Consider the following 17,674-nt stretch of genomic DNA (forward strand, 5'->3'; position numbering starts at 1 on the left):
TCATGGTCATCTGCCTGTACCTTTCACAGGTCAGAGGGACATTAGCCATGTTCCTTTCTAAAAAACCAGACTGGCTTTGCCCCATCCAGCAGGATCTGGTTGGCATTAGTAGCCAGATGAAGCTTCAAAATGGTCTCTCTGATTTACTGAAATGTTCATCCTTGTGCAGTTTGATAGTGTGGCCTCAGGAGCAGGACACTTGTCCTCCCTTCCTTCTGCAGTCATCCCATCTCACAGGCCTCAGGGACTAGTGGTCTCATCCAGCTGGGCCTCCCATAGACAGCCAAGGGAGGCCACTGGGTTTCTCAGGGCTGGAACTAGACTCAGAACATAAAAACTAGCTGGTGAACCAGGTCAAAGGTCCCCACATCAAGGAACCCAAAGAATGAAGAAAGAATTAGGACCAGCACCACAAAATGAAGAGTGAAGAGTAAGACCTGGGCCTGAGCAGCACCCAGGACAGTGGGTGAAGGAGGTCCTGATGGAAGGGGTCAGGTGACCGAGTGAGAGCCAGGCTCCATGCTATTTGTGGGCTGGTGTGAAAAGGGGACCCAGGTGAGTCTGGTTGGCTCAGAGGACCAGTGGTGAAGCCCAGGCTGGCTTTTCCAGGAGATGTGACCTTCTGGTGAAAGCCCCCCAGATATTGGGCATGCTGGGTCAGGTGTGGCCTAAGACTGTCTCTCCCTCCAGGTGAACAAAGCCCTGAAACAGAAGTCAGACATCGAGCACTATCGGAACAAACTGCGCCTCAAAGCCAAGAGGAAGGGGTACTATGACTTCCCCCCAGTGGAGGCAAACAAGGGTCTGACCGAGAGAAAAAAGATGTATGAAAAAGCCCCAAAGGAAATGGAGCATGTTTTGGATCCAGACCCAGAGATGTGCGCTCCCTTCGCAGAGTCTAAAAACAGGTGCGGCTCTAGAGAATTTGCTTCAGGTTGCTGTATCATATGTGGGATGAGGGCTAAGGATGCCCTGGGCAATACAGACCTGCTCCCTTGATCTGGTGCCTTAGGACTGTGATCTTTGCAGGCTGCTGATCTGGGCCTCACCAGGGTGTGCAAGCAGATGCTCTATGATGAGTCAGGAAGAGTGTAAAATTGAAGCCATTAAAAAAAAAAATACCAAGGCAAACAACCATAATTGTCCTTTGCCTTAATGGTATTTTCAAACCACTAGTCATTTCAGAGCTGGGTGAAAAATATAATTATCACCTACCATATTAATGCAACTTCTAGATCAAGGGACATTGTATTTTTCAATTATGTTAGTGGCTGTTGCATAAGAAAAGCAAATTTCATGCTTCACCTTTTTATTCGGGCTTAGTAAGTGCTTATCACATTGCTGCTCAGCGTTCCATGCTGGTTCATCTTGTGCACTCATAGATTTGTTCAATTTTTCAACATTTATTGTCACCTGCTATGTATTAGGTACCAGTCAGGATGCTGCATACTGTCAGGATCATGTGTGTTCTCATTTATTCCTTCAATTCCTTCAACATTTTATAGTGGACCAGACAGGCTGATTGCTGGAAATTAAGGTCTGATGGGAGAGAAATATAATTACCCTAAAAATGCTAATCACAAGTCTGATGGGTTTTTGAAATGCGGGCTGTCACAGTGATCTAAAGGGGGCACCTAGCCTAGTGAGGTAGGGCTAGTGTAGGTGGTTTGAATTGGCGTCTGTCTCAATCTGTTCTATGATGCTATAACAGAACACCTGAGACTGGATAATTTATAATGAACAGAAATTCATTTTCTCACAGTTCTGGAGATTGAGAAGTCCAAGGTCAAGATGCCAGCATCTGGCAGGAACATTCTTGCTGCATCATCACATGGCAGAAGGTAGAAGGACAAAGAGGGCAAGAGGAGGCCAAACTCACCCTTCTGTAATGACATTAACCCATTTTGTCCCATTGCCCTTGAAGTGGAACACCTATGCATATTTAAATATAGTACATAACATATAATACAATTACATAGGAAGAGTATAATTGTATCATAATATCTTCGTGTTAGTGCTAATTAATATAATAACATTTAAGTTCTAGATTATGATTTTCAGCCTATTTTAATGCATCTGTGCCAATTTCATTGAAAGAACTGAAAACTTGGGGTTTCATGGGTTAATGTCATCCACATGGGCAGAGCCTTGGTGGCCCTATCGCCCCCGAAATATCCCGCCTCCTAACATTGCCAAAGCAGCAACCAAATTTCAACATGGGTTTTTGGAGGAAAAAGAACATTTTACCCATAGCAGCTGCCTTCCAAGCCACCTCAGCAGAGTGCCCTCGCATACCTGGGAAGAGGTTCAGGTTAGCGAAGCCAAGCACACCCACCTTTCTCCCCTTTCTGCCTCCCTGAGCCGTTTTCATGGTTCAAGACTGCCTCTTTCCTACACCCACTCTCTCCTTAGTGACTTCCCTCCCCCAGCTTTGAACATGCTGCCACTGTCACCTGTCACAGAGCCACTGCAGGTCCATGCTCACAGCTGGGGCTCACTAGGGCAGTTCCTGGCCTGAATGGGGTATTTATCAAAAGGAAAAAAGACTACATGACAGGCTTGGATTAAAGCCACAAAAACTAACTTGAGAGGGGGAGTGAAAATTTATGAATAGAATCAGCATAACTTATTCTCTACAAAGAAAAAGAGGAAACTCTCAACCGGAGCTTAATTCACCATGCTTCCAATTAGGCTTGGTTGGTATGGAAGCTATTGACATAAAGTGACACCGTGACAGGGTTCACGATGCATGTGCTTTCCTGCACTTGATGACTGTAGGAAAGAAGAGAAGATATGGATTTTGTCTGGAGGCTGGAAGTTACTTCAACTTTTACTTTGCAGTTTGGGACCCCTTACTCTAGTGGTCTCTTATAGTCTGGGATGAGACCTCCTTTTCCTCAGTTTCCTGCTGACACTCAAGGAAAATGAAATCAATGATCATGTGCAAAGAAGAGGAACTTAGTTTGACAGTTACTTGAGCAAGAACAATTTCAATGATGGCTTTTTTTAATGAAAAGATAATGAACAAAGAATGAATGGACCTGTCTTCTGCACTGCCCAGCATAGGTTCAGGCCAGATGTGGAAGGCCTTGGTCGGTGGCCTGCTGCTGCTGCTGGGCATGTGTCACTAATTCTCAGTACATGTTCACTGAAGAAATGATTCAATGACTCTTGAAGCACCAAAAACTAATTTATTTAAGAACTTTGACCAGGTTATGGAACAATAATAATGGATAATCACAAACTGGGTGACCTGGGAATATGAATGGAGATAGGATCCTTAAGAGATGGGAAGGGGGAGAAAGATCATCAGAAAAGAAGAGGAGATAGACTCCCTGTAAGCTTGAGGGTATAATTCTTGACACATTCTGCCCTTGACTCCAGAGGCTGCCTGCTGTTTATCTGTTTTCACAGGTTAGAGTTACCTGTTAATTGCTATTCTCTCTACAGCTCTCCAGAGACCCAACCACAGCAGGCGCAGGGAGAGAAACATTCTCCAGGCCAGAGGTAGCATCAGTAATTTTACCTTCAGACTGAAGCTCAGTCAAAAAAAAAAAAAAAAAAAGGCTACAAAGCTTAAATTCCAAATGTTGACTCATCATTAAATCTTTTAAAAGATTTTTCATGGCTCTTTTTTTTCCTAGAATCAGAGAAACACTCCATTTTATACTATAAACTTTTACCAAGACAAAGTGCACACTAGTGCGTAGGTGCGGTTGTGCAGGTTCCCATCTCGCTGCCCCGGTTCACGCCTGCGTTCTGTAAACCTGTAGGAATCCCACCTAACAGCTTTTCTCAGCAGTGTGAGTTGTTAATGTGTTATACAGCATCCTCAGTTGATGACAAATGGGAATTGATGGATAAATAGCCCTGGCAGGGGAACTCTGAGGTGTCAGCTATGCTGCTGTAATAACCACATTTTCTAGTTTCTGTATTCGGTGCTTAGACCGAGGAGTCTTTGCTGACTCCAGAAAAACCATCCCTCCCAGGGCTACCCAGTTCCTAGTGGTAGGAGAGGACTTAACCTGCAGATGCACTTGTCATATGCAAATCATCCCATCCAGAACCCACGCCTTGGTCACCTCCTTTAGATGATCTCACCGGCTCCCCTTCTAGGCCATTATCCACCTGCCCAAATCACCCCAGGGCCAGGTACCAGATGACTGAGCCCTCTTGCCTTAGGATCTGCCCAAATTATCCAAACTAGCCCACTACCAGCCTGCTCCTTCCCTGCCCATTACTTCCCACGGAAACCACAAGAAAGTCTTTCACCCATGTTTTCTCCTGACTCCCTTGGCCTCCTGACCAACCTGGTGCTTCCCTAGGTGACCTCTCCAGAATGTGACCTATCCCCTCCTCTTGAGATCTTCGAGTGTAACAAGTTATCTTTTCATCATCTCCTGATCTTCCAGCCTTGTCAGACCTGAATAATAACTACACCTACGTTTTAAAGCAACCATCTCCCACACTCCTCCAGTGAGTTTGAGCCCCAGGTACCCAAAACACTCATCTGCTCCACAGTGGATGGCTTCCCTCCTTTTCCTCCCCATTCCTCTGGCACTGCCTCACAAATTAACCCCTGGTGCTCAAATCACCATAGAGTGCACATCTGGGGACCCACCTGAAGGCGATAACCTATAAAGACAGAGTTGCTCTGATGCAACCTCTAGGCCATCTCAGGGTTCAATTTGTGAACTACTTTCTTAGCAACCTTGGGATTAAAAAGCTCTTCAAAAGCCAAATGAAACTCATCATTATCCACACAACAATATTTTCAGAGGTAAAAAACATACTTCTCAAGTTTGCCTGTTCTAAAATGTATTAACTTTTCCAAAATACAGCAAAATACCAGCAAAAAAAAAAAATGAGTCTACCTAATGGAACTCCATTTGATCAAATTAGGCCATTTCTCTACCTGAAAGCCTAATTCTAAGTAGTTATCCATATACCAGGCACATATTGGGGGATCTGGTCAGTGGAGATCTGTGTTGAACCTCAGGTGGAGCTGTGCATCCTAATGGCACATCTTCTCTGAGGGAAGATTAGACTCCAGTGTCTTGGTTCTTACCCATGTTCACAGTTCTTGAAATGGTTTATACCATCTCCCTATTGTGTTTCTAATACTTACACAATAACCTCCTGAAATCTCCGTTGTCAATCCTACTACTTACTTGGCCACCATCCTTATTAGTGAATCTTTTCTCAATGAGCTAATTGGCAATCTCAGGAGAGTTGTGAAGCCTGCTTTTTTAAAGAAATCATTTGTAATTAGGTCAGGATGGGAATTCTTCAGGATCTAAAGTGTGAGTCACTCAGAACCGATTTTGTCTTACAAGCCCACTGAGGTTGGGTGCCTTTCCTAAAGGAAGCCTGTGATTTGAGAATAACTAGAGGACACAGTTTATAACATCAGGTTGAAGTTCTGATATTAGTCAACATTCTTGTGATTGCAAATGGTGGAAATCCAGCACAAACTGGTTTAACAAAAAGGGGATGTAGTATTTAACATTGTTGAAAGGTCGAGGTTTCAGTATGGCTGGATCAAGGAGGACATACAATGTTTTCTGCCTTTGCTCTTGCTCTCTCTTTACTCCTTGACAGCCTGGTTTGAAGGCAGGCTTTAACCTCATGGTGGCAAACTGGCTGCCAGTAATTCCAGGCTTGTGTCCCTATTTTCTTAAAAATCTCAATGCCAAGAGAATGCCCCTTTTCCTAGTTGCCCTAGTAAAAGCCCAGGGACTCAGTCTCATCAAACCAACTCGGGTCATGTGCCCACCCCTTGACCAATCACATAGCCATGGAGATGCAATGTTGTGATTGGTCCTGCTTGTCAGTTGAATTTTCTAGAAGTAGCTGTGTAGAGCCTCTGAATGTGCTACTCCTGGCCTGAAATACTCTATACCCACATTAGCATAGGGCTGACTCCATTTAGGACTTTGCTAAAAATGCCACCTCCCACAGAGGTCTTCCCTGACCTCTATCTGAAGTCATCTTCCATCCCAGTCACCCTCTGTTATAGCCCCTGTTTTTCTCTATACGCTGTCATTCTGAAATTGTCATGTTAATTGTCTGTCTCCATCATTACCATATAAACTCTGAGAGAGTCAGAGCCATGGTGCTCAGCATCTTCCATGGTGCCTGGCACATAGTAGGCACTCATTAAAGAATGGATGGATGGATGGCCCTGTGTTAACTTTCTGTCAGTGTGACAGAATAACTGAGATGGACCTCATGGCTGAACAAAGCCATTCATATCATGGCAGCCTGGAAGGAAAGAGAGAGAGAGAGAGAGAGAGAGAGAGAGAGAGAGAGAGAGAGAGAGAGAGAGAGAAGGAAGAGAAAGGGCTGGGATAAAATAGAGCATTCAAGAGCATACTTCCAAAGACCTCTTTTCTTCAAGGAGGCCCCACCTCCTAATTTACCACCACCTCCCAATAGGCCATTAAATTATGAATACACCAATGGATGAATCCATTGATGAAGTCAAAGCCCTCATGATCCTATCACCTTCCAAAGGCCCCACCTCTGAACACTGCTGGTTTGGGGGACCAAGCCTTCAACACCTGAGCTTTTGGGGGACACTTAAGAACTAAACCATAGCAGGCCCCAAATTGTCTCTCCATTTATGGTTTCTTAAGCCCAACGACTGTGGTAATTGTAGAAAAGAAATCTATCACTAATCACAATATTAAGCAGCCCACTGGCCACAGGGTTTATTGACACATATAATCCTGCACTTGAAATCAGATTGAGTAAAAGGAACCGGAGACCTGCTCAGTCAACAAAGTCAGCAAAGGCAAGTTGGTTGCACCAGTGTTAACTGTCCTGGAGGGTCAAGGCAGAGCCCCTGGTCTTGCCATCAGCAGAATTTTAGATGAGGTTGCACTGTTGCAATTGATTGTAATTACCTAGTCTCCATACGAAAGAACATTTATAATTCAACCATATAGTTCCAGCCTCTGGGGGGTGGGGTGGGGGGGATCTTTATTCTACTCTTTCTATAGCCTGTTCTGGCCAGGGAACAAACACCATCAGTTTTGAGATTTGTGAAGCAAATCCAAACCCTTCATTGGTTGCCTGTAGTTTTGGATCAGTGGAGAATTCCATCTGTCAGGGCATTTGCTGCATCATAACAGTTGTTGAATTTTCTTCAGACAACAGATGAAGAACTCTGTCTACCGAAGCCGGCAATCTCTGAACAGCCCGAGTCCAGGAGAAACCGAGATGGACCTTCTGGTCACTCGAGAGCGACCCCGGCGTGGCATCCGTAACAGTGGATACGATGTAAGTTCTCTGGTGGGCTGGGGTGAGCGAGAGCTTTGCTTTCCCCCAAAAGCAGAGAGGATAGAACAGCCCATAATGTTTCATTTACTTCCTGTTTGTAGAATTTTGAAATGCATTCAAATGTTTTCAATTTTTTATTATCTCTTTTCCAAAGTAAGCCTCTTTGGAAATATGTCAAAGTAACAAATTATTGCAGAAAGGATTATGATTGCTATAAATTGCTACCCTAATTCCATTTTCCCATCTTACATTACTGGCCTTAAATTCAATGGAGATTCTAAATGTCCTTAATTTTTCCCCCCTCTGTCTTTAGAAACTCAGTAAGACCCATGAAAAAGAGTGAGAATTCATTTGAACGTGGGCTTCTTTTAATCCATAGCAGTGATGAAAATTTGGATTTGTTCCTGATTTCATAACTCCTCATATGCCATGGAAACAATGAGATGTCCAACAGAGCGAGTAGATGATTTCATGTGACAAAGCATATGCTTATGTGCTGTGATAGACCCAAACTGCAGAAATTCTGCTAAGCCCTTCAGACTTCCCCAGATGAGAAGCTGCAATTGGATGCCTCCTGTCAAGTATACATCCTGGACCTGGAATTGCACCATGAGCTCATGTGAACAGTTCAATAATGCTTCTCCCTCTCCCACAATTTGAAAGGGGCTTGATATACTCTGAGGTTTTATAGAACATATTTCTTATCAGGCATGGAGGCACTGGCCTATAATCCCAGCAACTCCAGAGGCCGAGGCAGGAAGGTCACAAGTTCAAGACCAGGCAAAGCAACTTAGTGAGGTCCTAAGCCACATAGCAAGACTCTGTCTCAAAAAAAAAAAAAAAAAAAGAGGAAGGTTAAAAAAAATAGAAGTGATGGGGGTGTCGCTAAATAGTAAAGCACCCCTGGGTTCAATCCCCAATATCAAAAAACAAAATTCTTTCTCATTTCCCTAAAATGTTCCTCTGATTACAAATTGAAAAGTTTCTCTAAGAAGAGTTATAATTTAAATATGTCTAGAGAAAGTTGTTACAATTTGAGAAACTATAATTTGAAAATCACACTCAATTTCTTAAATATATCATACTGCTATGAAGGCAAGACTATTTTTTCCCCTTGGGATCAGTCACTGCTTGCCACATTACCATTCTGAGATTATCATGTTAATTGTCTGTCTCCATCATTAGGATATAAACTCTGAGAGAGTCGGGGCCATGGATGCTCAGCATCTTCCATGGTGCCTGGAATATAGTAGGCACTCATTAAAGAATGGATAGGTAGATGGCTTTGTGTTAGCTTTCTGAAGTTGCACTGTTGCAATTGATTGTAGTTTGTAGTTTTGCCACAAAAGTTTAAAATGAGGTTTTTTTTTAATGGTTTAATCAAAGAATAGGGATATTCTGCTTAATTTCCTTTTCTAGTGATCTTTTTTACACTTAAGCTTGATGTTGTGTTGGTGAGGATACTCCTTTCTTTCTTTCTTTCTTTTTTTCCTTTTTCCTAAAATTGTTTGATAGCTTAGTTTTTATAAAATTCTAGAAATTTTTTTTAAAACTTAAAATGGACCTATATTTTATTTATTTATATATGTTGCTGAGAATCAAACCCAGCGCCTCACACGTGCTAGACAAACACTTTATCACTGAGCGACAGCCCCAGCCCCAAATTCTAGAAATTTTGAGCACATCTTTTTTTGTTAGTTTAAACTATCCTAGTAGATCATTTTTTTTTACCAAATTCGTTCATTGATTTGATCATCGATGTGCAATTAAAAATCAGCATAAGTTTCGTGTTTCCAATCAACCTCTGAGAGTGAACAATCTTCCTGGAATGCTTACTGAGTTTGAGGAACTTTTCTTTCTGCTTAAGCACCTGGGATCAAAGATTTTTAGTTTATCTCAAGGTTAGTATTAACAGGTTTCTTGTGAAAGTCTAGGCAGGGGCACTTTTAGCAATGACAAAATGGACCAGAGATTCCCTGAGAATCTTTATTTAAAAAAAAAAATGCTTAAATGAGAATCTGACATGACTTGCAGTACTTACCTGATACCTTTAGAACATTGTGTTAGTAAATTGCCTAGAACAATAGGAGAGAGAGAGAATTTTTAAATTTTTAAAAGGAGACTGCTCACCCCTCACAGACATGTACAGATATTCCAAATACAGATAACTTTAGGGAGAATCTCTTCATTCTAATAGAGTTTTCAAAAATCTACATTTCTTTGAGAAGTATTCATAATCTCAAAAACAGAAATATAAGCTTCCTTAAGAAGAAACAGTTATCTACAGAACAGCTTTGTGAATTTAGGCTATTGAGGAACAGTTTTAAAATTTAGACTGTTGACCCTAAGAATGACATTGCTAACTGGGCAGGGTGGCACATTCCTGGTTGTCCCAGCTACTAGGGAGACTGAGGCAAGATTATGATGAGTGAAGCCAGCCTGGGCAATTTAGTGACACACTGTTTAAAAGAAAAAAAAATGAAATCACTTAATTGTAGCTCCTCTTCTGTTTTTTATACCAAACGTATGAAAAGTAGCTATCATTTACTGACTGCATGCTATAGACCAAGCCTTATTGACATTTTTTATGTATATTATCAAATTGAATTTTCATGGTTTCCAGGTGAGTAGATACTCTTATTTTGCTTATTGCATAGATGAGGAAACTGATGTTCAGAGAAGTTATGATTTGTCCACCCAGATCCAGGGCCCATCCTCTTAACCATCATGCGATATGGCTTGTATGTACACCTCTCCTTACTACGTGCCTATCCTCATATCCCGTAATATAGGTTCTATATTTCCAAACCTCTGAAAGTGACCTCTGTGGGTCTCAGAAGGAGTCCTACATGCATAAGTCACCCAAACAAAAAATAGACCAGCAAATAAAGTAGAAAAAGAAGCAAGTCATAGTTTCAAACAATGCCTTCATTTTCTGAGCTCAGTCGTTTTCTAAAAATAAAAAATGCCAAGGTCCTCCTTCCTGGCAAAAGAATCCATTAGCCCAGCAGTGAACCTGTCATTCAGTTGGAACATGTCATTCTTCCTACTGGGTCTGGGGATCTCAAAAGCAGGCCAAAATACCCAGTCATTTCTGCCAGGTTAGGAAAGATTGACAACAGTGAAACAAAAGCTCCAGAAGGTTTATTTAATTTTGAATTTCTCAAGAGTTGACAACTCCAGAGTTGTCCTAAAGGAACAGTCTGCGTGTAAAAATAAATGAATAAATACATAAGTAAGCAGACAGATACAGCTACCTAGGCAAATCCTAGCCCCAGGATGGATGGCAGCCTGGATCGTTTGCAACGTTTCCCATAGAGCAAGAGGTGTTCACACCTGTAGAAGAGAGACTAAACCCCAAGGAGTTTGGATTTATTGTGTTTTGCAGCAATAATTCACAACCTCTTGGTCACTCTATCAACCAGTGCATTCCCACTGGTAACTGTGGCCCAGGTGGTAGTAATTTTCTAAGAGTCCACACCCCTGCTAAGAGAATGCAGTATTTTTATACAATACCTTTATTTTATTTATTATTATTTTTTAATGTAGTGCTGAGGCTCTAACTCAGTGCCTCACACGTGCTAGGCAAGCACTCTACCTTGGAGCAACAACCCTGGCCCGAGAATGCAATATTTAAAAAAGATGTCCCAAAATGATTAGTCCTACAAGGCCAGACTATATCATCAAAGTGACTCAGGCACTGAAATGAAGTGGAAAAGAAAATGTCATTCTATGTGTAAAAGCAAAAAAGTATTTTCTAATGTTGTATTCTGAATGGAAATCATGTAGAAAATAACAAAGCAGTGAATAAAAGCCTCCTGATTGGAAGCCGGGGTCCCAGCATGTCCTGAACACCTGTTGGGGAAGAGAAGGAAGCAGGATTGGACAGAGTTAAAAGCTAGACCATGGTACAGATACCACAGGGTCTTGGCTAACCCCACAGGGTGCTCTGTGGCCCAGATGGCACTGCAGACTTATCCCAGGTTTGGGCAAAACAGCTGGACTTTTGTACAGTAGTATGGATCAGTCATTGGGTGGCCTTGGGTGAGGTACTCTTTTTAGTCAAGGACAGATATCTAGCAGGAGCTGACATCGGAGACCTGGTGGCTGGCAGTGTGCCCTGCTGCTGGGTGAACCAGTCCTCCAGTTGTGAGCAGCATGACCAGAACTATTAGTTCCTCCCACTCCCTTATGCTGCTTGGTCCACTTGAGGCCCCCAAACCTCTGTAGAAGCCAGAGAATAGTGGACAAAATAAGAATATCCCTTGGGAGTTGCTAACCCTTTCACTGCCTCTAGCAAAGGTTTATTGAGCTTGGTGAAGCCTTTACAGCAGGTGTGCATTTAACATATGCGAATTCACCAGTAGAGGCCCTAAAGAAAAATAAAAGACCATTAAATCCATGCTAAAAATTAGCTTTTTTCACGTATCCTGTTTGTATTATCCATTGTACATTTCCTTTTCCCCATTACTCCTAAGATGTATCCACAAAATACATTTGAAGGGATTTTCAAGGGTTTGACTCTCCACAACTTTTACCTTCTCCACCAGCATTAGCATCTAAGCACCCCATGGAATTCCACCCTACCTACCTAAGTGAGGCTCTGCGGAAGGACAAGATGTTCGAACTCTATGCCTGCCCTTGGGGGTCACAGATGAATGGAGGAGAAAGGTCACAACCTGCTGTGACCATGAACTTGGATGAGAGGAGGGACTCCTCTTGCAGGTCTCTTCCTCCCTGTCTATCCCAGGGCTGCTGCTTGGTCCAGTCCCCATTACTCACCAGGCTAAAGCTGCCAAAACGCTGCTGGAGGAATCCTGGAACACACCATTGCTGCAAATCCTCCAGTGGCTCCCAGCAGCTTTGAGCCTGAGACATCTAAGCTCCTGACCTGGGACTCACCTGCTGTGGAGCCCAGGCATGCCCTGCAAGCTGATGCTCCTCACTCCTTAACCCTCCCCGTGGCTCCAGGCTGAATGCCCTTCCCCACACTTGGCGTAGGGTTTCCTGTCTCATGTTGGTGCACAAGTTCATGGATCACAACCCCCTTCTCACCTGCTTCATCAGCATCAAGTATTCTCAGCACTCTCACTACTGACACTCGGGCTGTGTATGGAGGGCCACCCTATGCACCCCTGGCCTCTACCCCATAGCTTCCAGTAGCCCCTCCCAGTTGTGACACCCCAAATATCTCAAGACATTACCACATGTCCCCTGGGAGGCAAACACATACACTTGGTGATGCTTTCAGAACTTGGCTTAAACATCATCTCTCCAGAATCTTTCCCTAGCCCCCACACCCATGGCCCTGGCTTAGATGCCCATCCTTAGTGTTCCAGTGTAACATGTAGTTCTCACCCCAATCAGTCCCTCACCCCAGCTTCCGTTTATTGGTTTATTTGTTTTATTTCCCCATTTGACTCCTCAAGGGCAGGAATCATGTTTTATTCATCTTGGAAACCTCAGCACTCAGAATAGGAACTGGCATAGAGAGGATGCCCAGTCTCTATTTGTTGAGCAAATGAGCAAACAAGTGTGTCAATGAGAAGAGGTGACTCCTAAGCTGAGGAGTTATAAATGTGCCCCATTTATAACTCTGAGCCACAGAAACGGTTCATTTGATTGACTATCAAAACTGTAGATCAATGTAAATTACTGTTTGGAGTTCAGTTTAAGTGGTAGTTATCAGTTAGGATGCTTTCACTAAAAGTAACAACAGCAACCAAAAAAAAAAACCAACCTGACTCAAACTGTCTTAAAACATAAAGGGAATGTGTTGGTTACATTAAATGCAGACATGGTTCGCCTGAAGATCCAGGCCATTCCCCTGCATTATACAGCACTGTACTCTCTTATGCCTGGGCTTCAACTTCAAGTTGGCTCACTCAGGCAAGAAATGGCTGTAGTAGTCCCAGCTCTCACATCTCCATCCTGCATTGGCCAATACAAGAGGGAGTTCTCTTTTCCGGATCATTAAACAATGGTATACGGGTTTTATTCTGAGTAAGCCCCCATAAGTCAAATGCCCAACCCTGTATCAGTCACTATAGCAGCAGGGGCTACACTGATTGATTTACCTGAGTCAGGCCTCACCAATGGACCTGAGGCAGTCTTATGCCCACCCAGAACTCCTGGCTGAGACACAGGGAAAGGTGATGATAGATGCTGAGGCCACCACTTGAGGAACACTTGTGGTTGACTTTCTAAGGAGCAAACCCAGCATACCCCTCCATGTTACCTTGACCTCTGGTGTCAGCCTCTCATCTTTTGGTGAACCTCTAAGGTCACACTTTCCCAAACATAGCATAAACCATAAGGCTTCTTAGTCAAAACAGATGAGATCTTGTGACCTGCTCAGGACTTAAATCCCCACTGCTCAGTTCCAGGGGTAGAAAGACAGGAGCTGGAGCCAGGTCCTGAGACTCCTGCTGCCGGCTGGGGCTGGTTTACTTTGGGAGCGGTAAGTAATCCTGAGAACAGAGAGTGCCTTCTTTTATCCCTGACAGTCCTATCTGCATGTTCTCAGTGTAATTATGGATCATTCTTTGGAAGAAACAGAGTTTGTCCCTCTCTGCTTTGAAGTCTGCAAGAAACCCTATCATGCCTTTTTGGCTCACCTGAAACATAGAACAGCTGCTGTCTTCATAGCCCCATACCTTCCAGTGACGGAGGGTCATCTTGGAAGACAGGCAGAATGCAACTGGATGTTTTCCTAAGATTAAAAAATAAAATAAAATTTTATTTACACACTTTTGCAAAAGAGAAATCATCAGACCATTATTTGAACCCCCATCTGTTCTGAAGGGAACCCATCTCCCTTTATTGGTAGAGAAGCTTTTGAGACGTGGGCTCAGTAGGAAGCTGCTACAAAAGTCTCTCTGCTCCTGTAATCATGATCGTCCTCTTCAGCCCACCAGGCAAAGAGAGAACTTCCTGAAATTTGGTTTCCAGAAGCAACTTTCTATATATGCATCTGGCTCCTCAGTGGGCAGCAGCATGTGCGATGGACCCTTTACAGCCAGAATAGGCATTAAGCAGGGAAGCAGCACGGTTTTGTGTGGCTCACAGGACCCTAATTGGTGGGAAGAGAAATGGACATGGAGCCAGATTAATTTCATCATGGCCAGATGGCCCAGAAATGTATCTTGCTGAAACCCCCACCTGGTCGTAGGGTCCTTGCCAGGAAGTTGCAGATTTTGTTCAAAATCTGTTCTCCTTGCAGGATGGAGCTATGATTAGTACTAAGTTGAAAATCAGGGATTTGGGGCAACTTTTCGAGAAGGCCTTCAGATTTTTTGTACTCTGGAAATGAAGTGCCCGGCTGAGGCCAAGTGACGTTGTGTGTCCTGGGAAGTAACGGCAATGTAAGACATCTGCCCACTTTGGGGCTTGTAATTTAAGAACTTCTAGAATAAGTGGTTTTAAGGGCCCTTCAGCTCTCCTCTCCAACTCCATTCTAGATAAGACTGTCTCGTTCATTACAGACACGTGGACATGTCATTTACTGTTGAAGATCTTGCAGCAGAAATTCCTCGGGCTTTTAGGACTGATTTCCACTCATTCACAGAAAGGAAAGCAGGCACAGCTTGGGGAATTACAGGGCTGGTCCAGGAAGCCTCTCTAGGGAGGTGACTTCTGAGCAGAAACCTAAAATGAGGGAGCCAGGCATGTTGGTCCCAAGGGAAGAGCATTCAGAGCAGTAGGAACAGCTAGTGGAAGGGCCCAGAGCAAGATTCGCTCTGGAGGAGCTCAGAGAGCATCAAGAAGACCCGTCATAGCACGGTTTCCCTTCTTGGTAAGGGGTCTCGGCCTCAACTTCTTCCTTTCTTCCACCTGCCACATCTAATCTATCAGCAAGTTTTGTCGGTTCTCTTCCAAAAGATACCTTGAATTCACCCACAACAACCACCCTAATGTCATCTCTTTTTGTATGGATTACTGCAAGAGCCTCCTAAATGATTTCCCATAAATTCCAATCATACTTCTCTCCTGCTTAAAATTCTTCACTCCTTTCCTCTTATCTGTTGAAAACAGTCCAGTCCTCAGGCCCTTAAGACCTTGGACAATCTGTCCCATCTCCTGACACCTGGGACTTCTGCACAACGTACATGTATTTGTTTGGTAGGGCACCGACTAGGTGGCTTAAACAACAGAAACTTATTTTCTCACAATCTTGGAGGCCACATAGCCCAGATGAAGGTGTTAGCCAGGTCGGTTCCCCTGGGGGCCACGAGGGAAGGATCTGGTCCAGCCTCTCTCCTGGGTTTAAGATGGCCATCTACCCCTGGGGCCCCACCACATCTTCTCTCTGTACATGTCTGTGTCCAAATGTCCTCTTCTTAGAAGGATATCAGTCACACTGGCTTAAGGTCCACTCTAATGACCTCATTGCAACCTCATTACCTCTGTAAAGACCTTATCTTCAAATATAGTCACATTCGGAGACACTGGAGATGAGGACATGACTATATGCAATTCATTCCATAGCAGGTCTTTCTCTTTCTCAAATACTACTAGCTCTTTCCTACCTCAGAACTGTTTCTTAAGCTTTCCTGTGACAGTTACATGGCCATCCCCCTTCCTTCAGGTCTCAAAAACTAACACCTCTTCAATAGGCCTTCCTTGACCATCCCCATTAAAGCAGCTATGTTATTTCAGCCCATCCTCAACGGCACTTGACCACTGAGCCACATCCCAGACCTATTTTGTATTTTATGTAGGGACAGGGTCTCACTGAATTACTTAACGCCTTGTTGTTGCTGAGGCTGTTTGTTTTGAACTTGCGATCTTCCTGCCTCAGCCTCCCCAGCCACTGGGATTACAGACATTTGCCACCACAAATGGCTACCATCTTGATTTTTTATTATGGCAAGACTAATATATGGGAAGATGTTCAAAAAATATTTAAGCAATACTGAGAATCGATTCCAGGACCTACACTAGGCAAGCACTCTATCACTGAGCCACATCCCTACCTCTGTTCAAATCTGTAGTGTATAAAATGATGAGCTTCAACAAATGTGTATACCCTGTGACCACCAATCCAGTCGAAATATAGAGTATTTTTATCATGGGTCCTCTACTCCCAAAATTTCCTCACTCTTCCTTTCAATCCATCTTTATCATCCCATGGGAATATCTACCATCACAGTTTGGCCTATTCTTCCACTTCAGATAAGTGGAATTATCCAATATATACTGTTTTGTGCCTGGCATTTTTACTCAAGATTCATTGATACTGTTATGCATATCAATCAATGTATTATTTCTTTTTTTTAATTAACTGAGTACTGTTCCACTGTTCACATCTGATGCTCTTTGCTTATTCATCATCATTTTGTTGGACATTTGGCTTGTTTCCAATTTGGAGCTATTATAAAAATAAAAAACTATAAACATTTCCTACATTTTGTGAACATATGTTTTTATTTGTCTTAGATAAATATGTAGGAGTAGAATTTCTGGGTTGTAGAATAGGTTTATTTTTAACTTTTTAATAAACTACCGTCAGATTGCAAATAATGTGTACTATTTCCCCTCCCTCCAACAGTATGACGGTTCTAATTCTATTCCACAACCTCACCAACATTTGCTGTCATTAGTTTCCTTAATTTTAGCCACTCCACTGAGTGTGGAATGATGCAGCTTCCCTAGTTACTAATGATGTGGAGTACCTATCCATGTGTTTGTATCTTCTTTTATTGAGGTGTCTTTTTAAGCCTTTAATTTAGGATGTCTTCTTGTTCTTCATTTGTAAAAATTATTATGCATGTTCTGGATAATGAATCCTAATATTTTCTCTTATCAGTAGTTTTTATTTTTCATTGGTTGTCTGATCAAAAACTAGTTTTTAGTTTTGATAAATATTGAGGGCTACAAGATATGTCCTGGGACTAGACGATAAGTCTGTTTTCCAGAAAACAGACACTGATGGGTTCTCAGCAGGGCTGTAGGTCCTTCAGCTTTGTTCCTGTGGTGTTTCAAAGAGAAGCTGAAGTTACATGGATATGTAGCCATGCTGGGCCATCCTGCTCCTGTGGACTAGTTTGCTCTTTTGAAAACAACATGGAAAGAATAGCAGGTGCTTGTTCTATCCAGTGGGCACCATAAAGCACAACACAGATATGAGGTCCAGGTGTACATGTGTGGAGAAGGAATGGTCTTAATTTCTGCTGAATACCATGGTCCTTACTGCTGAGCTACAATATACTGTAACTACCCCAATCCTTAAATATATGCACATCCTCTGAACAAGTAATTCTACACCTAGAAACTTAGCCTAAGGATGCATTCATGATTATATGCAAAGATTTGAATCAAGAGGAAATCTCCTCCAGCTTTGTTTTCATAGTAAGATATTGGAAACCACCCAAACAGTGGACTGTTAATT

At 42.9% G+C, this 17,674-nt stretch overlaps 1 protein-coding gene across 3 annotated transcripts in view; it reads left to right on the top strand.

The window, feature by feature from the left end:
• KIAA1549L (KIAA1549 like) overlaps nt 1-17,674 on the top strand; it is a 262,887-nt gene that overhangs the window by 219,139 nt on the left and 26,074 nt on the right. For all 3 annotated transcript variants that reach the window (XM_081279968.1, XM_081279969.1, XM_081279970.1), the window contains exons 15-16: nt 691-908; nt 7,155-7,284. In XM_081279968.1, coding sequence (XP_081136094.1) covers nt 691-908; nt 7,155-7,284 — 348 coding nt within the window. The remainder of the gene's footprint in view (nt 1-690; nt 909-7,154; nt 7,285-17,674) is intronic.

Source organism: Spermophilus citellus, assembly GCF_964194105.1.
Source record: "Spermophilus citellus genome assembly, chromosome: 2".
Lineage (NCBI taxonomy): Eukaryota > Metazoa > Chordata > Mammalia > Rodentia > Sciuridae > Spermophilus > Spermophilus citellus.